Raw genomic sequence first — 26,208 nt, forward strand, 5'->3', positions numbered from 1 at the left:
GACTAGAAAGTGTGGATGAGCTGGGGAGGTAAGGGAGGACATGCATAGCTGTAGAGTCACTGATATGTTTCACGCAGCATGAAGATGTTAACAAAACCCAAGAGCACTCCTTTTTGTGCTAATGCAATCCCGTTCGACCGGGAGGAAATTTCATCCTTCCGTACATTTTACAGTGTTCAGCAATACTGTTAACATTCATATGCTGAAACTTAGCTGAAATTCCCAGATATTGGTGGCTGCATTGTGTGTGTGTGTGTGTGTGTGTGTGTGTGTGTGTGTGTGTGTACACGACACAGAATTATATACTATGTAAATGGCTCTAAATGATGGAGTGAAATCATGACAATTTAAATTGTCTGTCATTTTGCAACCAATTTTATTTAGATTATGTAATTCTGGGAATTAGATATTGGAGATATACAGTCATCAGGAATGGAGAGATGTTATGGAATGACTTGTCTGGCCACTGGGTGGCCTTGTTAACCCGGCATGCATCTATTTTGGGGTCTCTATGGCAGTGAGGATAGAAGAGCGACTTTGTTAAATTTATTCAAGTGTCTAGAGCAATCTGCAGCCTAGAGGCTAGATATGTAATTATTTCATGCAAGTATGATGGGTTAAAATGTTAAATAATGCTGTCAGTGGGCAAGAACAGTGAACATGTCCCATGCAGGGGGCATGGCAGCTAGTTATCGCTCTTCTGACCTGTTGACCAGTACAAAGAGGCAGATGAATATTAAAATCAGTCTGTATGTACACTGTCACTGTTGATGATGATTTGGAGGCCTATAGCTGTTTGTTTTCATGTGTCTTCATGAGTTGAGGCATTTCTTTGTCATCTTTGGCTTATTCTCCCCATCTGGAGAATTGTGAAACATGAATTGTCATTCTGCTAAAACATGGTTATTATTGTTCTTTCCTGAATAGTTAACATGTTGGCAATGCAGACTTTTGACCTGACAGCTTCTGTTGGAAGGTATGCATTAACGTCTTGTTGCATTTAATTTAGGTCATAGCACCATCTGCTGGAGAGTAAAGATCAACAGACTACTACTACTAACTACAGATGGACTCATTCAGTTCACATGTATTTCAAATCATGGTTTTTACTTCTATGTGCATTACACATAAAAGTTAGCAGCACAAATGAAAACTGTTTTTCCTCTTAGATCTTTGGAAATCTTTGCTTTTATTTCTGATCTGTCTTACTGCTCCAGTAAAATGGTGCTTGAGTTTCTTTACCAGAGCTAAGAAATGTATCTATTCTTGGATAAAAGTAAAGAAACATCCATCCATCCATCCATCCATCCATCCATTTTCTATGCCGCTTATCCCTTTCGGGGTCGCCTATCTCGGCTGTCAACGAGCAGGAGGTGGGGTACACCCTGGACCGGTCGCCAGCTGATTGCAGGGCAACATATATACACAAACAACCACTCACACACACACACCTAGGGGCAATTTAGTCACCAATTAACCTAATGAGTATGTTTTTGGTCTGTGGGAGGAAGCCGGAGTACCCGGAGAGAACCCACGCATGCACAGGAAGAACATGCAAACTTCACACAGAAAGGCCCGACCCGGGAAACAAACCGGTGACCTTCTTGCTGTGAGGCACGCGCACTACCTGCTGCGCCACCGTGCAGCTAGTAAAGAAACAAAACAGAAAAAACATGGAACATAAAAACAACAATAAAAGGGTGTGTTAATGGTAATATTAGTGTCGGTGTTGTGCAGGAAGTCACGTCCTGCTTAGGAACGTTTATGCATTATGATCGAGTGTCAATGCACTCCTGTTTCCAGATTTTGAAGTTATAATTATCTTTTAAATGTCTCACTTCTCAAGCACAGATCCCAATTTACTCTTTGGAGCAGGATTGTATGTTATGAGGGAACAGTTTTAAACTGAGGCGCCAGTAAAACTGGTTCTCTCTATCAAATCTGTCGTGGAGCCAATCAGCTAAACTAATGGGGCGGAAAGCCTTGTCTTTGTTGCTTACTGAATTTTGCACAATTGCAAGCTGAGATTTTAGGCAGGTGAATCAGGCTCAAGCTCAAGGCAAGATAATAATGTATGAATTTCTAACCATTACGAAAAGCTAAAATGGTCGTTGTGTCATTTTATCTGCGGTGGCTTTATGGATGACAGTTTTAGTCCACCACTTTGGTCCAGACTGGAAGAAACCTGCTGACTGTGATGAACGCCTGACTTTTCCTCTCGTGCCACCATGAGGTAGAACATTATGATTTTGTGTCAGGAACTTTTGGATCAACAGTCATTGTGAGCATGTTAGCATGCTGACCTCAGCACTGTGGTTCATTCCAGAGCTGCTAGTGTGGCTGTAGACTCTTGTTTCAGTGTATCTATAAACAGATGTAAATATCACTGAACCATTTTACGTTTCTTATAGTTTAAGATCAAATATAGCACCACAAATTTGTAAAAATAGACAGTGCTTGATATCAGTTGATTTTACCGACTCTAATTCATGCACGTTGTGAACAAACTGTCTTGTCTTTGTGTTACCAAAAGCCTTCTGGTATCTTTGTGTCTGGTGATAACTTCGAACAAATTCACGTGGAATGGGGTGAGAGGCCAACATTCCTTATGACAGAAGTGTTGCATAGGCGACTACTGATAAAGAGCTTATCCACTGCTGTTTGCTACACCCAGTCCCATGATCATGAGGCACAGTGAGGAAATAATAAACCTCAGGATTCTTACTGCTGCTTTGGTTTCTAGTCACGTAGGGAAGATGTGATGAAGAAAGGTGATGAAAACCAAAGTCAAACGTTTCCAGTGAAGACTTATGTTCATTCCCAGACTACTTGAAAGCACAAGGCAGGTCTATAAGCTTCTAGACAGTTTTTTCCCTTCATGGCTTAGCAGGTAAGAATGCTACAAGTCAAAGGGAAATGAAAATGGCAATCAAATCAATCTAATCTATTTGATCCGAAAGTTTAAATGTGCTTCAAGAATACAAACCCTTATTGTTTCACATACTCTGATACGATTAAGCGTTAATCCAGTATGTTTAGGCCTTGTTGGAATCATGCTGCTTTTAGGATCTGGTAACACTTTCAAGGATATGCCTGCCAATATTCTATATTTTACAAAGTTACTGAAACAGGAGTTTCATTTGTTGTTTATTTTCAATAACGGATTAATACACATTTGATGCGTTAGACGATATTATTATATTGGAAACAGGACGGTGTATGGATTAAACACGTCAATGTGGTGCACTTTGAGAAAACAGTTTAATCATAACAACTTTAAATTTATAGATATAAATGGTGATGACACAACAATAAAGTCACAGCCACAAAGCATGGTTAATGGGACTGTGTTTGACCTAACTTATCTTACATTGGGAGTAACATTAATCATCATTGATAAGTTCTGCAGTAATGTTTGCTGTTGTACATTGATGTGATGATGATGATAATGATAAAACTGTGGTTGTACAAGTGGAACTATGTAATTTTAATCGTGTTTGGACAGCAGTAGAGGCCTACGATGAATCCATTGTTGGTTGTTGAATTTCACTGGGTTTGTTTACAGTCAGTAAGAAAAAAAGAACATTGCCAGCTTCATCATGTAAGGATAATACATAATAGTTAATAGTGAATAGTTAATAGATAAATGTAAGTTCATATGTGATTTCAAATGAAGGATAGTGCAACTACAGTTTATACTTAACAGACATTTGCTTTGAAAAAGTTCTCTTTGGTATTGAAGCTGAAATGTTTTACTGACCCCCTCTTTAATCTGAATCCACAGCAATACAGCGACTTGGCTCTCCACCACATTTGACAGAATGTGCTGTCCGTGTGACTAACACTGCCTCATTCACTTAGATCCAACGCCTAAAAGGTCGATTGCTGATTGAATATCGTGTTCCATTCCTTTGCCAAATACTATCCTAAATCCCACTGGGTAAATTGTAGAAACATGCCTTTCACAAGCTAATCTTTATTGAAATATCACCTCAAAGAGTAGATCTGATTTTTCAGTCATGTGCGTAATGAAAGTGTTGGTCTACAACTATGCAACAGGGTGCTGCAGGGATAAACCAGTCATTCACACTTGCAAAACCCAGACTGTCTGGATACATTGGTGGACACCACCCTGATACAATACAGCACAACACAGCTCCATTGTTTGTGGTGACACTTGGTCAGTGTAGTTGCTGACACTAAGACATGTGTCATAGCATGAAGAAGCCTGTTAAGTATTCATTTATTTAGGCGAGTGAGTATGTGGGATCCTGCTTTAATAAACCCTCTCAAAGACAGGGTTAGGGTTAGGGTTAGGGTTTACAACAACAAATTATGTTGTTCATTGCTGACGATGGCAACTGTTGCAAGCAGTTGTGCATTCATCAGGTATGTTAGTGGGTTTTGCATACATACATATATATATATATATATTTAAAATTTATCAGTTGATTGCTCACTCAGTGGTACAAATTGTTCCCTATACTATCGGACACAAAGTCATTGTGACAGAAGAACCAAAACAATGAGAAATAAGCACAGGCAACATGGAGTATGTCGAAATGCACCATTGCACAGTATTTTGTTTGGACATGTGACAGGATGATGGACCAACAGCACGGGGCAACCTGCCCAGCTCATAATTACAAATGGACAGGTTGTGGCTCTGTTTCTGGCCTACAGCTTGAAATGAAAGCCAGCTGGTTTAGCCTTTTCAGCCACGCATAAATACAACGCATGACACGTGAATAGATGTATTGTTGTCTGTTTAGCTGAATATGTGACATGGGAAAGAAATATGTTGTATTCCATCTCGCTGTTGTAGTTTGCATAATCTGGCACAAAACACGGTGACATGTTCAGGGAGACTGCCCAGACTTGATGTGTGTGATTTGACTGTGTTTCCTACAGATCTCAAACAGCCTTAGATCTTTGGAAATTGAACTTCTAATATTGGCTCTAGTCCCTTGTTTACTAAGACTTCTCTAAGACTTTACTAAGACTGTCAGATTTGGTGAACTCATTTTTATTTGTTAAAAAAATCAGATTTTCTTTAGGGTTTTTTTTTTTATATGAATAATGTATAAAATGCAGTGGCATCACTCTGTGCCCACTCAGCAATGGTTCTGCTGTTATGGCAATGATCTTCATCTGCATGATAAAAGATGGAATCTGATATGTCAGACTCCTCAAAAATCCCCTGGACTAGATGTTTAAATGGAAAGTTCACAGGAGGCTGCAAGTTCATTTCAAACTGCTGAAAACATTGATGTTGACTGCATGCTGTGTTTGGTTGTTTGCTATATGGAATAAATATTAAACTATTCCATGATAGGTTTGAGGCAGCACGGTGGCGCAGCAGGTAGTGCGCGTGCCTCACAGCTAGTGTCCAGAAGCACAACTCAAAATGAATGCTGCTCCATGTCTGCTGGACATGTGCATCAGCAACAGTTTGCTAACACGTTCTGTATTGGGTGTACAGCTTCTTGTGCTGCCCCCAAGTGGCCAAAAATCAATAACTTTTGTCTAGGTCAAGGACATGTCATGGCTGTGGCAAATAGATGAAGGCATGGATACACTAAAGCAACCAAAGCTATTGGGTTAAATGGTTCATTAATGCAAATCACAAAATCCCCAGTGCTACGTCCATATATTTTTGGATATTATGTTGCAAGATGGGCAGCACGGTGGTGCAGCAGGTAGTGTGTGTGCCTCACAGCAAGAAGGTTGCCGGTTTGATCCCCGGGCGGGGCCTTTCTGTGCGAAGTTTGCATGTTCTTCCCGTGCATGCGTGGGTTCTCTCCGGGTACTCCGGCTTCCTCCCACAGACCAAAAACATGCTCATTAGGTGAATTGGTGACTCTAAATTGCCCCTAGGTGTAAGTGTGAGCGTGAATGGTTGTCTGTGTATATGTTGCCCTGCGATCGACTGGCGACCGGTCCAGGGTGTACCCCGCCTCATGCCCGCTGACAGCTGGGATAGGCTCCAGCCCCCCGCAACCCCAAAAGGGATAGGCGGTATAGAAATTGGATGGATGGATGATAGGTTTGACATTGATGGACCTTTGGTATACGTCTTTAAAAAGACATGTTTTATACTCTGCTCACTGCTGTTTTTGAAATTTATTATATTGTGGGATTTAATTGTTGCCATGTTGAAATGCCATCATCAATCACAGGCAGCAAGTATCAAACTGACGGCAGTCAAACTAACACATACTGACATTGTTGAATACTTAAACACAAGCAAGAATGTAGAATTTTTTTGTTTTTGTTTGTTTTGTTTACCTTTGCTTCATTTGCTTATTTTATATGCAAAATAACACAGTAAAAAGGATTATAAACTAATCTCGAAACACGTGAGATTCTGTACTAGCATACTGTGAGAACCCAGGTCTGTCTTTCCTTTAAAGAAACTTATACAAGCAAGACTAATGTTTTCTCTTAAATCAGCTCTGGAAGCTCACAGGAATGGTTGGAGAGCAGTTTTAACACAAGTTTTGTGTTAAATGTTATTTATGCACTTGTGCATATGTGTGTATGTCGACACAAATGCGCATGTGCCCACGCACGTACGGCTATCTTCCCCTGTTCTAACCAGACAAGAATGAAGCAACAGCTTGCTAACAGTGGGGTTCATGCACGTGTAGGAGAGAGATTTGTTTAAGATTCCCTTTATTTGCTTATCCATGCAAAGGGAGCCAGCCAATGTTTATCCATGGTAATTTACAAATGTCATGGTAGTTTGCATACTGTATTTACGAGGGACTCTCAATTTCTAAAAAAAAAAACCTATGTAAATGAAACTCACATCTGACGTAAGCTGGCGGAAGTTAGCGGTGCACCCAAACCTAGTTCCTGATTAGTATATCAAATAACATTTCATGCACATTTCAGCCTGAGCTCAGAATCGAGTGCTTTTTGATGTTTTTTTTGTCATGCAACCCATCTATCTGGGCTCAGCAGGGGTTTGCAAATTAAAAAGTTACAAGTTTATGGCTAGTTCTCATGACAGGCAGTCATGAGAGGCAGAGGTCTGGATTGAATTCCTTAATTAGAAGAATTTTATGTTCCTTTGTCGATGTGTTGGACTCAAGAATGTGCATACACAAAGGACTGAAACGTGACCTGCCTGTGTGCACGCACACATTCACATGCGAGCATGTGCGCGGGCTTAGACAGGGCAAGCACACACACTTTAACGCCTGAGAACACACTTTCGCACGCATTCAAACTTCAGCACTCAAACTCCTTGTTCGAGTCTTCAGACAATTTCACATCCGCTTGAGCTACCCCCACACGCAGCAGGGTGTTGGGCAGCCACGTGGCAGAGCGCTGCACAGCACGGCTCTACGTAGATGAAGACAACATCCCCACCCACGCACACTCTGACACCCGTCCTCCCCACTGACAAGACGCAAAGAGTGAAGAGAGCTCCATGAAAGATTTACCAACCAACTGAGGTGGTCTCCCTTAGAAGCTGAGTGGAGGCCGGTGGTTGGAGGCGAAAAGGAGGGAGGGAATTCCAGGGAGAATCCCGGAGTGTCTGAAGTGTGATTTTGTATTCAGGGAAGAGATTTAGTATTCCACCGCTCAGCAGTGATCAGTCTCACAGAGGCTTTCACCATGCCTCCATCACACCCCGGATCCTGCAGATTGCATCTCAATAGAATTTGATGACTGATGGAAGGTGACACTTGCCAGCCCCTGAACACAGGACAATTACAAATTCCAACTCGACTGAGAAAGTTTGAAAAGGTCGTAACAGAGAGGTCAATGCAAAGTCACGTGGAGGCATGTGGTGTAGGTTTCTGAGATGAAGGCTGCAGATAAATCAAACTACTAAATGCTTCAACACACAGCCTGCTTTGGAGACCTCTCTCTTCTTTAAGATAAACCTTATGCTTGTCCTCTAATCTGTTTATGAACTGGCTTCGAGGGAAAGCTTAGAATAAGGTTGACATCATCAACCTGTCATATGAGAGTACGTTGTGCTAAGAAGCTTTTCCTTTTCAAAGCTCAGATATGTTTGTGGTTTGTCAGTACAGAGTGGCCTAAGATGCAGCTTAATTTCCCCTCGGAGATCAATAAAGGAATCCTGAATCCTAAAATTCTGCTTGAAATAATACTAGACTTGCACCTGTGTTGTACCTCTGGCATGGAGACGTGGGCATAAAGCTGTCACGAAACTAAACAAAATCCAAATAATATCCTGTACAACGAAGACAAACTCTCCTGAATTTGTTCAAACTCCTGAATCAGTTACTTGTTCAGGGTCTTCAGTAAAAGTGAGTGCATGAGAGCCTCTGCTTGGACAGTCCGCCTGCCAGGAAACTGGACATCATATCTGGCTCTGTCACCAATAATATAATTAGCTTAGGCTGCCTTGCAACCCTAGCTGTTTAGCTGCAGTAGAGTAACATTTCTTTAAGCTGCGGCTGCAGGGTTATGTGTCACATGACATAAAATGGATATACAGAACTTGTACCCGTGAATCACATGCAGGCGGATTTGGGGGAGCGCACAGCTGAGACTCCCGTGCACCAGCTGCTGAAAATCTGGAGTGACTTACCTTTAAGAAAATCACTCCAGCCTTAATATTTCCGACCTTTAAAAACGTGTTTCACCTTGAACCATATGAGCCACTGTTGTTTTTATAAACTGTGATATTCGTGCTTCGGTTGCACCTTGGCACAAAGTTTTGTCGCGCGCGCTGCGTGAGCCGTGCACGCTGAAGAGGCACCTGAGGAATTTGCGGTGCGGGCCAAGATGGGACGGTTCTGCCTCGTGAGTACACAGGGTGCGCGCTCCTGTCTCCGTATCACTGACACCTAAATTAATTCTCCACGAGAAAGAACTTGCATTACGGAACGCGCACGAGCAGGGAAGGAAAGCTCCGGCCGTGCACGACAACATGCCGATAACCATCAAATGACACCAAACACGTGCTGTCATATTAAGCTGGTCCGGATCCAAAATTAATTCCGAGCGTACGCTTCGTGGCTCACCGAAGTGACTTGTTAACGAGCGCAGCTAGCAGCGTGTTTGTGTTTGCACCCCGCACTCAGTTGCCGGGACCTCACGTCGTAAAATGAGGTTGGGAAGCATCGTTTTATTCGTTTTTGTCTGCTCTTTTACCGCCTATTATATTTATGAGCCCATTCCTGAGGAGATTGAGGAGAGATGGAAACTCATGCTGACCAACTGTTTCTTCAGAAGTCTCAGCCACCTGGTAAGGAAACACTGTATTCTTGCACGCTATCTTGCAATCTTTGGAAATAAATCCCTATACAAGAGGCTTGTAGCACTGCGGGTGGACGCACACATAGTTCTTATTACATGTCAATGCATAATTTAGATGTACATTAAATACAAATATGCAACATTGTCTTTTTGTTCTCTCAGTATAGATAAGGTTGCAGGTTAAACGTTTATTATATTTTGCTGATGCGGGTATATATGGTGGTTACACCAGATTATGTCAGATGCTAATCCATGTGTTGTATAGTCCTGCTCACCTGTTCTAATAATAGACCCTAATAAGGAAACTCGACATGTAAATGACCGTTACACGCCTGTACTGTAGCCCTTTAGGACTCTCTCTAGGCTTAAAACACAGCACATTAGGTAATGTATACATGATTGTAATAGTATGGAAATAAGTATTGTGCCACTCCTTTGTCATTAGTAAAAGATCAATATAATTAGTCTTTTAAACAACTAGAAAGGTGGTTTGAGTAAGCGTATGAAGACATGTCAGATTGAGTGGAAAAAAGTGGACTGCTGCCTAGAACACAGCAGGACATTGTTATTTGTGCCGTTGGGAGAATACTGTTCAATTTGAAATACTCTTTGTAGCATTCTTTGTGAAGGAAAATATTATTTTAGCATGAAAAATTCATTTAGAAGGCAAGAAATTCAACTTCTACTTATTATTATTATGGAACATCTGATGCATCACAGAGTCAGGTCTTTTTTTTTGAGCCTGCATTGTTGAATTATATGGCTAAATTTATGCCCCTCCTCCAGGCACACAGCCATTCTTTTATAGGACTGATTATCTGATCAATTACAATAAGTGTTTTAGATTTGAATCAGATGTTCCTCTTGTAGAATGTACTGTAGGCGGTCATAGTAAGCGACAGATATATATTTTTGTTTCAGTATTTTTAGAAATTAAATTATGAATAGAATGTATTTTCATTGGAGCCTATTAGATTTTCTCTGTTTTTACAGCAAATGGTCAGCTTTCTTATATAAACAGGGAGACATAGGATGCTACAGTGTTTGTGTTTTTCCTTTTTTTAAAATGATTTGAGTACCCAAGTAGAGCTTAGAGTGCATGTCTCTTGATGAGTTTGTTGTAGTGGCAGCGGGCGAGCATCAGCTGATTAGCCACATGCCAGCCACTGGCTGTCTACCTCGCCAGATATAATAGTATTAGTCATGCTTTTATTTTATGATTTATCATTTAGTTATGACTTCTCAAATGCTGTAACTGGAGGGGCCTGTTGACATTTTACAAGGCTGTATTCACATGACTGTAGCCTCCCTCTCTCTCTCTCTGTAATATGGCCACTTAGTTTGGCATCTTAGCCTTTTCTGTTTTGAATATTATGAGCTTTGGTCAAGGCGATTGTTTACACTGAACTTACATTTGACTGAACTGGCTCGCAGTAACTGTGTGCACAAGAGTTAACACTAATGGCTCGAGTTTGATGGGACAATGAGAAATTCTGTAATGTGTCTCTCACTGTATTTCATGCTCTGCTTCCCTTTCCAGGCAGACCTCAGTGAATTACTGGGGCTGAAGGACTATATGGGGGTAATGTACTTCATTACTCTGATTGAAAAGGTAGTGCCTGTGTCTGACGAGCATGTCAAGGTGGCAGAGGAGAGGTTTGATGGAGTGGAGGTGGTGCTGTACCAGCCAAAGCAGCGGGGCGGTGACACTGAGCTCAGGAGAGCTGTCATATACCTGCACGGTGGAGGATGGTGTCTGGGGAGCTCCAGTAAGTTGATGGGTTGGCCTGTCCTCACCATTATCACACAGATTTATGACTCTGTGACTTTGAAGGATGGACAGAAGGATGGATAGATGGGTAGCACATGTTCCCGTGAAGTCTTCATCACGCAGTAATTCTGCTATTACACTGAAAAAATTCAGCATTTGATTGATGTGCCAAATAAAGTTACAGCTTTATATAGCCCCTCTATGACAGCTGTTATGACAGGATCATAAATAATCAACAAACTATCAAACAAAAGCCACCAAGCTTTGGCAGTTTCCTGAAGAAATAACACACCGTATGCTGGAGCAGTGGGAACCTCAGAGGGCGGTTACCCTTGCTAATCCAAAACCTAAAGACATGACATGCAGTTTGACACATCTCATGCTGCTCTTGCAATCTGTTGAATGGCTCTAACAATTATAGTAACACAGATCTCTCTGTGAAGTACTGCTAGAATAAATAGGTTCATCTCTGTTACTGCAGTGTTGCCTTTATCATGTAATGCGACACGTGATGTCAGGAATGGATAGATGTCAGTTCTTGTGGTGGTCTGTGTTGCTTTAGAGTCTCTGTTCTGATCTGTCTCTGTCCTCTCTATGCAGGGATGAGTCCATACGATCTCCTGGCCAGAAAAATGGTCACTGAGCTTGATGCAGTGGTTCTTTCAGTGGAGTAAGTATTTCATATTTTATAGCCAGTGTGTGCAGCTACCCTAATATGCTGCACACACTGTGAAAGAAATTGCACTTTGCCCATAAAGAGTTTTTAAGTGTTTTAGGCACAGGCATGTCTAATGTAGAAAGCTCAGTATTTAGCTCCTAATTTCCTGTTTTGTTTGTACTATTGATAGTTAAGCCCCACTGTTTCTCCCACCCTTTCTCTCTGTCTCTCATGTGAGCCTGTCCTTCTTCATTAATCACACACTACATGGAAGTGAGGATGCAGTAGAGTGAAACTAACAGGTTTTCATTTGGGTCTGGCCAGGCTTTTCCCTGTCACAGCTACACTCACTGTTGATCTTTGGCACATCCGGCTTTAATTCCACCTCTCAGTACTGTAACTTTCTCCTGCCAGTGCTCTGTCTTCCTATTCACAGCTCACAGTTTTTCAGCTTTCATCAATCAACAGTTAGTTGAAAGGCCAGTACTCGGACATACTGATGCAGTTGTGCTTGTTTACTTACTGTATTTTACAGTGGGAGGTAGAGTGGTTCAGTGTGTGGGTGTTTAGGGTGTGTGGGTGTGTTGCCTTATCTGCCCCATCTGAATTCCTGTCTGCAAATTCTTAAAGGTTGAATGAGTAGTTCCAACATTTCACAATCTCAAAGTCATGTGTAACATTTGATTTGCAGATCAAAACAGTTTACAAGATGACACCAGGTCAGTGGGGGAAAAAAAAAGAGTTTGCAATTTCAGTTGACTTAAATTGAAACATATTTTGTTTGACGCTTTTCAGTGTGGTTTGATTACAAGAGATCTTTTGAAGAAAAACTTATGCGTCCATATGTCACCATTGATTTTGCACATATGCTGCATGATGTATTTGACTGAAGAGGTGGATTTTAATAGTACCGCATGTGCATTTGTGCATTTTGCCCAATATGTCTTTTAAAGTTAGGCGTGTCAAATTGCAGGCAAATGTAGTGAGATAATACTGACCACTGATTTATCATTTACAGCCTGGATAAGCAGCATTCTTTTGCTTCATTTATTTATTTTACTCATCTTCAAAACAAAGCCGATCTTAAACAAAACTGTTTGTAGTTATGCAAGAAACTAATTGAGTAATAAGTAAGTAAGGTAACAGTTAATTTGCCCTAAATCTGGATCACATTTTGTACAGCCTTTTATTATTGGTACTTGAGTTTGCCACCCCTTGAAAATGTCATCATGTTTATTTTCCCTGGCTCAAAGTGTTGTCTGTGCACATGCCCTTCAAATCTCATGTTTATTGATGTCCTAGCTTTAATCTGCACCTTTCTGCTTTTTCAGATACCGCCTTGCCCCTGCTCATCACTTCCCTGTCCCATTTGAGGACGTGTACCGTGTGGTCAAACACTTCCTCCAGAGGAGGGTGCTGGCCCAGTACTCTGTGGATCCAGGACGCATTGCTGTGTCTGGGGACAGCGCTGGGGGTAACCTGGCAGCTGCCGTCTCCCAGCAGGTACTGAATCTGTTTTTCTTTTTAGTGTCAGCTCTATTTTTCTGGGTCACGTATGGAAAAAAAAAAACGGTATAAGACAAAGTTAATGAGCAAGTTTGTGATATAACAATTTTATATTACCCTGAAACAAATGAACATTGTGACCTACTATTTCATAGCCTTGCATTTATAACATTATTGTCGGATCTCAACTGTTCAGCGGGTAACTATGTTCATTGTAGGCAAATTGCTTTAGAGATATACAAGACAGTTAAAGCCTTGAGGAATTTAAAGTACTTGAGTTGGCAGTGCTGCACCCTCAATAAGTACAATTGTCATCAACTTGGCCTGCAGCGAGGGTCTGAGGTGGAACAGTCATCATTCATGTGTTTCAGTTTTCACATTGTTGGAATTTGAGGTCAAATTTGTTGTGACTGAGGTGGATGCAAAGTTTGTTGGATAATATGTTAATGACCCTTCACATCAAACTGGCAGGGGTGCCTTTCCATCTTGACATGAGTAGAAATAAAGACGTTTTTGAAAAACTCGGACAAAAAAGTGCTAAAACTGGGTAAATAGAGTAAATCTCTGCATGCATTATATCATGCTGGTGAGGCATGCTGCTGCTGCATGGCTGTCTACACTCTCCATGTTGACAAAGGGTGTTGGCAAGGTCACTGACTGCATTGCAAGGAGATTGTCCACTCAGAGAAACACAGTTAAAAAAGAAACCAGGACGTCGTGCCAAGCTATAAAGTTAAAGCACGTGACTTATAGCTACCCTTCAACTAGTGTGTGATTCAGGCTTTATCCCACCTAGATAAGATTAATCTGATGACCCATGGGCCTTGTGGCACGCAGTCAAGTTGACATGAGAAGGCGTTTGGAATAAATTCAAGGAAAAGCACCACATCCCACCCAACAGGTGCAGTACCTCCGTGGTCTTCAGCATCCCTGTTTAAGGCGATTGAGAGTTTCTAGAGTTGCACCATGGAAAGTAGCTGATCCCTCCAAGTGTGTCGCTTTCCTGGTGTACAGGGTTCTGGAGCAGACATCATGTCCCTGGGCATGCTATTAGTAGATGTTTGGTGACAAAACTGACATCATGAGTCAGACATCAGGCTGGATTGGGATTTGTTTACTTCAAGGCAATAACCAAGTGCACTCACTTTGCACTGTCATGAGGGTGATCCCACAGCGATCTAACCTAATGGGACATGGCTGTTCCTCCATGAAGTTGCTGTATACCTCTCCTCCCACTGGACAGATTCCCCAGAAAGGCAGCCTCTCAGACAGGTAGATCATGGTGCAGAGGAGCTTTCTACTACTACCTCATGGATTAGACATATTGTGTTTAATGTGTTAGTGGAGTGGTAGTATTCCACAAAAATAAATTATAAAATAAATCCCATATCAACATATTTTATTCTTTTGAAACTGAGTACAGGTAATGTTCCTAACGTTTACATTTTGTTGTAAAGGTTTTCTAGATGCCACTGAACCCAACACACTGGACCTTTAATGAACGACTTAATTATCCTTTTGTATTATTAATGACCAGACAATCAGGAAAGACACTTGAGATGCTCATTCCAGCATATGGGCTGCTTGAGCAAATCAGGCTTTGGTGGACATCTGTACTGCTGTACCAATCCAGTTCTCGCACGACATCCTTGAGTTATGTATGCTGTAGGACTTGTGTGTTCATTGAAACACAGTCGATGTGCATCACCATACAGTAACTCCTGGCTTTGATTTTACAGAATTTTCACCAGTTTTGTGAAACAAATACAGAACACTGGGGTCACACAACCTAAACTGGTGCATCTGAGCAGATGATGCTGGTTTATTTCTAACACTTTCAATTCATATTTCATCTGATTGAAAAATTATTTTCAATTTTCATGACCGATCTTTCTCTGTATCTGTTCACAGTTACAAAAAGAGCCTGGGCGGCAGGTTCAGTTGAAAGCCCAAGCACTCATCTACCCTGTGCTGCAGGCTCTGGACCTTAACACTCCTTCCTATCAGCAGAATCAGGACATGCCCATTCTTCCCCGCACCCTCATGGTGCGTTTTTGGAGTGAGTATTTCACCAGTGACAAGGCCCTTTTCAGAGCCATGATGGCCAACACCCACAACAACCCCGAGTCTTCCAGCCTGCTGAAGTTTGTCAACTGGAGCGACTTTCTGCCAGAAACATATCGCAGTAAATACAACTACAGTGCTCCTGCTGTGGTGGAGGGAGTCGAAGGGGAGATCGTTGGGATGGAGGGACTATCTCGATCTTTCGCTGACCCAAGGGCATCACCCCTGCTGGTTCCGGACACGGCCTTGCACTCTCTGCCCAAGGCCTACATTCTGACATGTGAGTATGATGTTCTCCGAGATGACGGCATCATGTATGTCACACGGCTCCGTGCTGCTGGTGTTGAGGTGACACATGAACACTATGACACAGGATTTCATGGAGGGCTGATGTTCACCGTGTGGCCAACCGACTTCCTGATTGCACGTCGCATCACAGACAACTATATCAAATGGCTCAAGGAAAACTTGTAAAAACTTTTGACTATCAGTGTCCATTCCATTCCAGTTTTTCACACGATGCACCACCAATGTTTGGGTGCAATTTTTTTCCCAACTGGTGAACCTTCTGTTCGTCGTTTCTTTTTCTTTGCTCATGCTACTTTCTGTAATATATTGAGAAATAAATGAACTTCTTTTTCTTTCCACTTATATATTTGACCACATTAGATATAGGTAGGGCAGGATTTTGAAAGAATAATTCATATTTTTTTAACTAAGGTTGTTTGAGTACAACACAAAGCATATGACACCATCGCTCAAGTACAGCAGAGGTATTGTGTTTATCGTCCAGCAAACACGATACTACCCAGAGAGATCTGAGGGAGGAAAAGCAAACTGTGGAATATCACAAAAAGCTGTGTGAGTGATGGTTGTAGCTGGCCTTGTGTGGTGCTGCTTGCTCTTGTTTCCCACCGTTGAACCTGCTACCTGATCTTATTTCCAATGCGTCAGTATCAATACTATAACTTAGTAATGCATGCCACTGGAATCTGAACTATCCCTTTGGGATTTTAAGAAATCAATATAAGCCTTGGCAAAGCAGGAAAGGATTTTCACAACAGCCAAAAATTATACTCAGTTCAGCCAAAGTTAACATTTATCACTTACTACAGCTGAGACTGAAACCTAAGATTGTTGTGATGTGAGTAACTCCTGTGTTCGGGACATCGCATCAAAAGTTGGCGAGTGGAATTCTGTTAAACACAGCAACACAGTTTTTCACAAGGAAAGAATGAACCCTCATTTGTGTAACCCGGACAAATGTGCCACACAGGTAGATGCTTGCTGGTATGGTACAGGATGTAATTGCAGAGTGAATGGTGTCTTTATCAGCATGACATTCCACACAGAATATTGACATTTATAAGTAAAGACCATGCTGTAACAATATGCATACATCCAAACATTCTTCACACTGTACACACACACTTTTGTTGTGATTGAGCTTAGCTGAGGGTGAGGTAGCAATATATCAAAGAGAGGAATAATGCCAAAAAGAGAATTTGGACAACATTTTACTCGGACCCTCGATCTTTACAGCATGCCACACGTGTCAGCATATCAAAAAATTCCCTATGATAAGATTTGTAAGGGTGTTTGTGTGTGTGTGTCTGTGTGTGCTCTATCCCCTTCTTTGTTGAAGCATGATTTTATTGTAGTGTGAGTAAAAAGCTTTACGTGTGATAACCCAAAAAGTGCAGTCATTTGGGAATAACAGTGATACTTATTGAATCATAAATTTGACCATCTACATGTTAACAATAGATAGGATAGTACTGCTTCCAACATAGACCTGCCTTTGTGTCATAAATATAAGCAATGACACAAAGCCTGCTTTGCTGCTGTTAGATGACGTTGCCAGTGCAAGAACAAGTGCCAGTTTAATGCTGAAATTTGAAACATGGAGGAGTGTGCAGACAGAAGGCTGGCACAAGACTGCATCCATATGTCTGGTCTGTGTAGGTATGACTGCTGTGTGTTAGTCTTCAGTCAGCTTGTAGTCTCTGAACCTCTGCTCTAACAGCATTCAGAGCGAGTGAGGTTGCAGTTATTTTTTCCCTGAGGCCCAACAATAAGTTGAAGGGGGTTGAAACCAATCGCTCGTCTCTCCCGTCTATCTTAATGTCTGTGGGTAACATCACCCTGCGTTCTAAAAGAAAACAGGGAGGTAAAAGTTACCAAAAAATAATCCTGTATATAATTGTTTCTGTCTTTGATGTGTTCTTTAAACCTGCAGTGAGGGACATACAAATGCATACATATGAATGGACGCCAGACAAGTTCAAACGATGCTGATAAAGCCGATCAGGCCAGGTAAATCTCTCTACATTTCACAGTATGCTGGAGTTTTTAAGTCTGCGTCTGTGAGGACATTCCTGCTCTGGCGCGCTGGTAGCAATGCGTTTTATGTCAACCGGCAATGATTGGTTTGCCAGAGCGAGGAGGGGGGGGGGGGGGGGGGCAGAGCCGAGGGCGTCGTGTGTAATGACTGCCACTGACAGAAAGGGGGAGACAAAAATTTAGCACTGTAGGTTTATAGTCAAATGTTTTTTTTTAATGCCACTTTCTCATTTTCACAAAGATATACACAATTACACAAAGTATGTAACTTTTTCAACATGTGACAGCTTTACGGCTTGTTTGTCTTTTGCTTAAGCACTGCTACATTCTCAATTGTAAATATGACTAATTCTGTTTCATTTTGGACTCCCTTCTGGAGAACTCATGATTTGCATAACTTTTAATTTTAATGTTATCTGTCATTAAACTGACTTGACCTTTAACTACTGATCAATTGTACTTGTCTGTGTGTGCAATCACATACTGTGAGGACATACTCAAATAGATTTATTTGTCACCATCATGTTAGATTTTACATGAGTAGATGTATCGAGAGCAAAAAGGACGTTTTGCTGAGAAGAATTTTCTGCCGAGTTATTCTGCACTGCTGCTACTTATTGTTGGTAAAGCAATCCCTGTTGGATCTGTTCATATGCCTGAGCGAGAGAGTACAGTTGATCTGCAAACATACTGTAGACTGTGTCTACAAATCTACCACCAAACACACCTACACACACTTGGTCCAAGAGGTTGAAAAAAGCAAGCTTTTTTTCTCTGGATAGCAAAGAGGATGATGCATGAGTACGAACACACCATTTATAGAAAAGGATGATTCAAATAGGTCAACCTTGCTCATCAGGACACATTAAACAAAACACTGCACACCTCCTGGGTGTAGAGGGAACTATTCATGTGCTACACTATGCGGGTCATTTTCTTCTGTGTGCAGGTCCATCATGTGTGTATGCACATATTTGTGTAGATGAAATGGTTCAACTGTTCCCAAATTCCTTGCCTGCTGTGGAGGGCTAATAGCCGTAACGTGAAATGGATTATGGCAGATGATTCCTTTAAAGTATTAATAATGTATAGTGGTTTTGCACGGATTATACTTACATACAGTACAGTAGAGGAAGTGAACAAATACTTAGTGTGCTCACAGTAAGTACTGATAGTAAGCATGCACACACTGCTCCTGCAAATATGCAGTTTGTGTGATCTTCTCCCTGGTTTGGTGCAACACTGTTGGTAATGTTGGAAAATAAATTGTCATTTTCAAAAGTCAGATACTGAAAGATTTCAAGCCAAAGCAAGGGTTTTACAAAGTGTTCCCGAGCCCATGCAGTGTTTTCCTTTATACAATCATGCATTTTGCAAAGTGGTGAACTTGCTCCATCATTACTTGTGAACGACTGAACCCTTCGAGGACGCCCCTTTCATATCTGATCATGATACTTCCACAACTTTCCCAGTCTTTAGTAGCTCCTGTCCCGACTTGTTTGAAACTTGTTGCTGGCATCAAATTCAGAATAAACATATTTTTACAAAAAATCAATGAAGCTCGTGAGGTAAAACATTGAATATATTGTTTTTGTCTGCTCGTTTCAATTAAGTACATGTCAACAAGGGTTAGCCAATTTTTACTTTCTATCTCATTTATGTTTTGCACAGCTTCCCAACTTCTTTGGAATTGCGTTTACAATACAGAGCATCAGGTTTCGCGTTTTGTCCTTACATGCACTTTTCTGCAGTTTTTTCCTCACTGGCTCTGTGTCAATATCACCCCTATGACTTTTATTATGAAACTTAAAACGCTCATGCAGTTTTCTTTTCTTTGCTCATTCCAGGAGGGATGCCAATGTAAAGAAATGACAGATCAAGCAGGGCGTGATTAGTCATGAGTGAAAGAAAGCACTTGATTCTGTCTGTTGTCTTAAAGCCCTATGAAGTTAAGTGTTTTTAGAGGGTGTCCAGGGCCTAAGGAAACACCAAAGTTCACTGACAGGCCAATATGAAGGAGGCTTTCATGAGAGCTGAGATGTGCAGACGATTCCAACGTTACAATGATAATTAGAATATAGTAGGTTTCATAGAGGTGTATATATACAGTATAGAGGTTTCACAAAACAAACAACAGCGACAAAGGAGGAAATGATGTACTGTTGTAATGGTGGTGGTGGAGTTCATGCGTCTGTCTGGACTGACACTATAACACATGTACTTTGAAAATACAAGTGCATATTCACACAAAGGGAATTATACACACTGTATGCTACAGTGATAAGATAAGTACTGCTTATATCTCAGCTAAGTCCAAACCCATCATTTCTCTATCGTGTCTGTCACCCATGCACAGTCTTTGTTAAAAGCTTTGACACTACTCTGGAAACAGCACAATAAACTGTTGAAAAAAAAAAACAAACAAACCAATGAGGAGCTTCTTCAAATGAAATTGAAAATCCTGCTGATGACTCATTTGAAACAATGTAAGGTGTGACACAAGTCAGCAAGCTGGGATCAGTCCATGAAAAACAAACAGATCAAAACATGAAACTGCTCTCCTTGACTGATTTTCACGATGATTGTAGAATCCCCTTTTGGTATGTGTAAAAGATAACAAAAAGATTTTTTTAATGTTTGAATGGTAGAATATCCCACTTCAAAAAATGCAGATAGATAGGAAAGATATGCAAGTAGAGAGCTGAGGAACAAAAAAGCAGAAGAAGATTCTGAGAACGAAGCATCAAGCGGCAGGGCTGGGTATCATTAGGATTTTATTAATACTGGTATTGATACAGATTGATGATAATGGAAGTTTTTCAGTCACCTCGTCACTCCCTGCAGCAGACGCCCAGCAGAGACTGGGGAGTGACAATAATGTTGTGATAAATGCGTTTAGTCACATTCTAATGGGAGACATTGCTCAGTGCCTCAATGCGTCTTTTTCAAAAGATGTGTATTTTCTCACAACTCCTTAACCTCCCAATAGTAATATATGTATAGCTCATTATTATCAGGTAAGTCATATTTAATTACATTAAAAGTTGACACGGTGCAGTACTGACTTTAACAAGCACAAGCATTGCACAGAGAGTAGTAACCATGACAGAACATGAATCTCCGCTTTCATCTGACTGCAAATATAAATAATTCTGCCTTTTCAATAAATACAGATACAAATACAAACAGCAACCTTTCTGAACATATATATGTGAGCTTAAATGGTGTAAATATAAGAATGGCAACAGTTCCAAATCCATTATCCTAACCCCATAGTAAAAACTTTATCTATAGTCATGTCTCCCCTGTTACAGCAGTGTCTTGGTTTGGGGTGTATTTTTAGCAGCACTGAATGATTCAGCAGCACAAATTCTGCTGAACGATCATTGGAATATTATAGGAATACTACAGGCAGCAGTGTGGCTCTATGATCCTCTCCCTCTTCCATGACTACACATTTCTACTTCTCACTTTGATCATGAAGCTTACACTACTCTATAGACTACATAGACTACAATATAGTATAATTTCTAGTTTAGAGCATATTACAGATCCATGAGGAACCTGACAAAAGGACTGAAAAGTCTGAGAAAAAGTCATTATTAGAAATCCATCTGCTACCTCAGAACCATGAACAGTGCCATGGATTTATGAGTGACAATGACAATGAGTCAGGCATGACAGTCATATAATCATAATCAGGTAAACAGCCCCTCTGCCCCTGCACTCATTTTGCTAACAAGGGTAATGGCATCACCCCCTCAAATCACTTACTGCCTATAAAACATGTAACGTGTGGATACGATCACTACAGCAAACTATCCACACTATTATACAGCTTAATGACATTTTAATAAATGACAATTATAACAGTGAAAATGTAAATAAAGAAAAGCATAACTTCAAAATTTTCAACAAAATATAATTTGTGAAGAGCTGATTCACGTGTGGATGTACGATGTTGATGTGAATGATGTACGTATGCAGGGATGATGTGTTGAATTTTGTCAGGCTCGTTCTCTTTGCTGTTCTGTCTGTCTGACCATCTTTCTGAGCTTAGCCAATAGGAGCTCTCTGAATTTGTCGCCCATGAGGAAGTAGAAGACAGGGTTTATGACACTGTGCAAGAAGGCCACTGGGCGGCTCAAGATGTACAGGGCCTCTATGTACGTCCTCGAACACACCTGCAGCTTCGCCCAGGCCTGCAAAGACGCTATTCTGACATTTCTCAACACGTGGTAGGGAGTGTAGAGAATCAGAAACAGGGCTGCAGCTGATGCGACAACCCTGAGAGGCCTCTTGAATGATATTGTCCTTCGCTGCAGAACCCTTTCCTGGACATGGAGCAGATGTGAAATTTTGAAGGAGAAGCCACAAAGTCCAAGCAGAGGGAGAATGTACCCAGTCAAGGTTAGCCCCAGGCTGTAGCCAAATGTGTTGATGTCTCCGTTTAGGCTTGCAAAATCACTACAGCGTGTCCAGTTTCTGCTCTGCAGGTCCTGGATCATCAGCACTATCATTGGAGCAACTTCCACATTGACAGCTAGCCAGCTCAGCCCCGTCACGATCAGGGCTGCTCGTGGCCTCAGCAGGTAGTGGTTCCGTGTTGGATGCTTAATGAGCAGGAAGCGGTCCATGCTAAGCCAAACCATGAAGAGGATGGAGGAGTAGAGATTGACATGCAGGATATAGCGGTTGAGAATACAAGCATAGGGGTGGGTCTCTGATTGGTAGTTTGCATACAGGTACGAGAGGCGTGGCAGCGTGCAGAGGAAGATAAGGTCGGAGACTGCCAGGTTGAAGAGGTAAATATTGCAGCTCTGCCACACCGGCAAACAAAATATGTAACCAAGTACAACCAAAAGGTTGCCAGGGAAACCAATACAGAACTCGATGCCATAAGTTGATGACAGGTAGTACTTCTCCAGCACGGCAACTATCTCTGGACAATTACGCACCTAAGAGGAGGGGAGGTAAGGGGAGACGACAACAGAAGAGGAGAAAATAGAGAAGAGAAGGGAGGAGAAGGGAGGGAAGTCGGAGGGTGGGGCAGGAGAGGAGAAACAAAGACATATGACTTGAAACTGTCAACTTTTTTTAAACTCAATTTAGTTTCACAGCTTAATACATTCAGTACAACATGAATATTGTATGTGTCAGGTTGAGACTTACCATGCTGTAGTCGTCTCGTAGTTGGTGATAACGTGAGTAGGGAGTGTGACCGTGAGCAGGTGCAGCCACTATCTGTGCAGTTGAAACAGTAAACACTGAGCTCTGAGGGTACTGTTGCCTCTAATATGACATCCTACCATAATAGCCATTCCTTGTATGGCTGGAACATACAGGCACTTTGAATGTCATTTGTATATCGAATAGGATAAGATAATACACACCAACCCTGACCAGACTAATAAGCTACTTTACAACTGCACGCCCATGACCATGAAACAAGGGTCATACATAACCTCATCTGGAAAGCATCTGAACTTTTCAAGTGACAGGTGTAGCAAACATTTGTGTCGGTTTCAGAAGAAAAATAGAAAATACAGTTTATGACTTCCTTCAGTTTCCTCTAATCCTCATGCAAATGAATGTTTGAGATTTTTAGTAAATGATGTAGAATGCCAGATAATTAAGTATGACATCTAATGCTTGCAAAGGTATTTACAGCAAAGCCTATAACACATCCAATGCAAGACTAGTGTTTCAAATATACTACTACTGATGATCAATCCGACCACCCATGTGTTCATTGTCAGCAGAACAGCATTGGGCAAGAGAATGCAACACATAAATCAACTGGTAGTTGATAATTAGGCGGCAATTATTGTACAGGGTTTTAAACTGAATAGGCTTTGAATCGCTGTAAAGAATACCAATAGGTGTCATCAGGCATACCTAATTTACAGTATGTGCAGCCATAAGCAGTTAAAAGGTGAAATGATGAACAAGGGAATTATCAGTCCCTTTCCAAACTTTATTCATAAGTTGTACTTACAGTCTCCAAAGAGCTGAGGAATACCGCAGGTCCCAAGCAAAAATGGAAAAAATGCAGGTGTTATTGCAGGTAAATCTGACTAAAACCACAGGACTTATCCAAAATACTTTGTAGCAGCCACTCCCCCAGGTCTGTCAATATGTATTTTCTTTCCCTGCTTATGAGAATGATGTCGTCTCCCCTCAAACACAAAGAATGGAAAAAGGTTTCAGTTTTGAGTGATGAAGAGTTTCCCACGGTAGTGATTAGTTTTGAGTACTTCTGCATTTTATCCTTGTTTGGACATTCTCTGTTAGATGATTACAGTGTCCACGATGAGACGAGATAATGAGCTAACAACTAGATTGCTTCATTTTTTGTGACCTAGAAATTTCTTGGTACTTTACATGACCGCTTCGGAGTTCCCTTTTTTCTTCCAGTCAGCTCAGCCTCATTCATTTCTTCTCTTGACTTCACACTTAATTTCTTAAATTAAATGTTAGTTTGAGCTGGTTCAGCTACATGTTCTTTGTCATTCACTCTATTGACTTATTTCAGTGTGAAAAAAAACCCCATATATCTTCTATAATTTATTGCAGATCATCTACTAACACACAAAACTATGTATAAAACTAACAACCCTGAGCATATACTCCAGTTTCCATTTCCCCATTTGAAATAATTGCTTCAGTAAAACCCTTTTTGCATAACGTTCATTTTCCCACTTTGTCAAAACCTTCGCTGTGAAAGTAAAGCCACATTTCCACCAAACAGTCCCCCTCTGGTGAGGTACCTATGACAATGAGGTACCTAAATGTTGATCTAGAAATACTGTCGCCTAAAGATTGGTTGCAATTGTCTCATCGTCTGGATTTCCAGATTCTCTGAGGCATTCGGTGTTCAGGTTCTGACTCCGTCCATCTGTCCCGTTGTCATTAACTCAATGTCTCAGGTATACCTTGAGGGAATTTCTTCAAATTTGACACAAACATTCACCTGGACTGAAGGATGAACTGATTAGAAGAAGAAGAAGAAATCCCTTTATTAGTCACACTTTTTACACACAACATGCAAAGTTAGGAGGGGAAACTGCACACGCCATGCATATGTGAAATTTATTCTCCGCCTTTAACCCATCCTTGGACCATCCTTCCGCCGTGGCAGACCAGGAGCGGTGGGCGGCACCTGGGGTCCAGTTCCTTGTTGTCACCATTGGTCAGGTGGTGATCTTCTTGCATGTTTTTAGCAGGGGTATTTTTATGGAGGATACGGCAGGTGAGCACGGGGAGAACATGCAAACTCCACACAGACAGGCCCTTTTTTCCTCGAGCAGCAGGCACTGAAGGCACGGTGGAGGACACGCCGCGGGATTCGAACCGGGACCTTCTAGCTGTGAGGCGACAGTGTTACCACCTGTTCCACAGTGCCATTAGATTTGGTGGTCAAAGGTGAAACATCATCAACACATTTTTGGCCATAACTCAAGAATTGAAAGCACTAATTATGTCAAATGGATGACAACACCATAATTTAGAAACAGGGGAGGTTGTGACCATACATTTGGTCAGATACTGAATTGGTGACAATAATCTTGGGCATCCACCTTGAAACTGTGCTGAATGTGTAGATCTTCTGGGTTGAAGATGTGTGTGAAGCATCCACCTTTTACAATTTGCAGCATCTTTGCAGCAACATCCATATTTGAAGCATTGTAGTCCACCAGGAGCTCACTGGTTTTGCTGATATTGAGCTTCAGGTGATTGTTGTTGCACCATGTGATGAAGCTCTCTATCACTCTGTACTCCTCTGTCAAAATAGTCTCCAAGCAAAGACAGCATGTTTCTCACTGGAAATTATTCACTGGAATCATGCATGTCAGTGTAATGCCCACCATCTCTCTAATGAAGCATGCAGCTTGGTTATCAATCTCCTAACTTTATTCTAAAGGTGTATTTATGAATTCCAATGGGAATTCATAAATAAATACACCACTTGCCTTTCCTCAAGGCAAGTGGTCCAAGCAGCCGTTTCAGCCAACACTCCTCAATATTTCCTTTCTTCCCCAAAATATAGGGCATGTAAAAAGTTCTTTTCGACAGTTTTTAGGGAAATTTTTAGTCTGACCTGAATCTGAATTTTAGCATTTATATGCTCTTTCTATTTGTCCCCATTTGGACATGCTCTGTTAGATGATGACAGTCTCTGCAAGATAAAATAATGACCAAATGACTATATCACCTGATTTCTCATGAACTAGCAGTTTCTTTCCCTTTATCTTGTGTCATGTCTTTCCACTCGTCTGTCCTGGTTCTTTTCACAAGCGCTTCAAAGTTCTCTTTTTTTATTACACATTTAGGTTAACCCCAGGCTGCAGCTTAATGTATTGACGTCTCCTTTTATGCTTGCAAAATCATTTATTTCCTCTCTTGGTCTCACACTTAATATTTTAGAATAAATCTTATATTACTTCCAAATATTACCATCCAGTCTGTTGACTTAATTTCAGCAGCAAAAATCCATTTACCATCCATGGAGGTGGTATAGTCATGAATCCAAGCTGGTGTGTGTGATTCAAAACTAAACTGGGCGCTAAATGACTTTGTATAGAGCTACTATGAGCTTAAAAAAAGATATTTAATGTTGTTG

At 41.2% G+C, this 26,208-nt stretch overlaps 2 protein-coding genes across 3 annotated transcripts; one reads left to right on the forward strand and one right to left on the reverse strand.

Annotated features, from left to right (window-relative positions):
- Positions 1-8,771: 8,771 nt before the first annotated feature.
- aadac (arylacetamide deacetylase) lies at positions 8,772-18,035 on the forward strand. Of its 2 annotated transcripts, none has more exons than XM_070970949.1 (5): positions 8,772-9,232; positions 10,784-11,012; positions 11,615-11,684; positions 13,004-13,175; positions 15,090-18,035. In XM_070970949.1, the coding sequence occupies exons 1-5, from the start codon at positions 9,092-9,094 to the stop codon at positions 15,714-15,716; spliced, it is 1,239 nt and encodes a 412-aa protein (XP_070827050.1). In that variant the 5' UTR covers positions 8,772-9,091; the 3' UTR covers positions 15,717-18,035. The 2 variants fall into 2 exon arrangements, with proteins under 2 accessions (XP_070827050.1, XP_070827049.1); XM_070970948.1 differs by having other exon boundaries at positions 8,962-9,232; positions 10,856-11,012.
- A 3,557-nt stretch (positions 18,036-21,592) lies between these two features.
- On the reverse strand, positions 21,593-22,805 carry LOC139336917 (succinate receptor 1-like). The gene is made up of 2 exons (XM_070971227.1): positions 22,758-22,805; positions 21,593-22,543 (listed from the first exon to the last, which is right to left on the reverse strand). Exons 1-2 carry the CDS (start codon positions 22,758-22,760, stop codon positions 21,593-21,595), a joined length of 954 nt encoding a protein of 317 aa, XP_070827328.1. The 5' UTR covers positions 22,761-22,805.
- Positions 22,806-26,208: the final 3,403 nt, after the last annotated feature.

This window comes from Chaetodon trifascialis, chromosome 9, assembly GCF_039877785.1.
Source record: "Chaetodon trifascialis isolate fChaTrf1 chromosome 9, fChaTrf1.hap1, whole genome shotgun sequence".
Lineage (NCBI taxonomy): Eukaryota > Metazoa > Chordata > Actinopteri > Chaetodontiformes > Chaetodontidae > Chaetodon > Chaetodon trifascialis.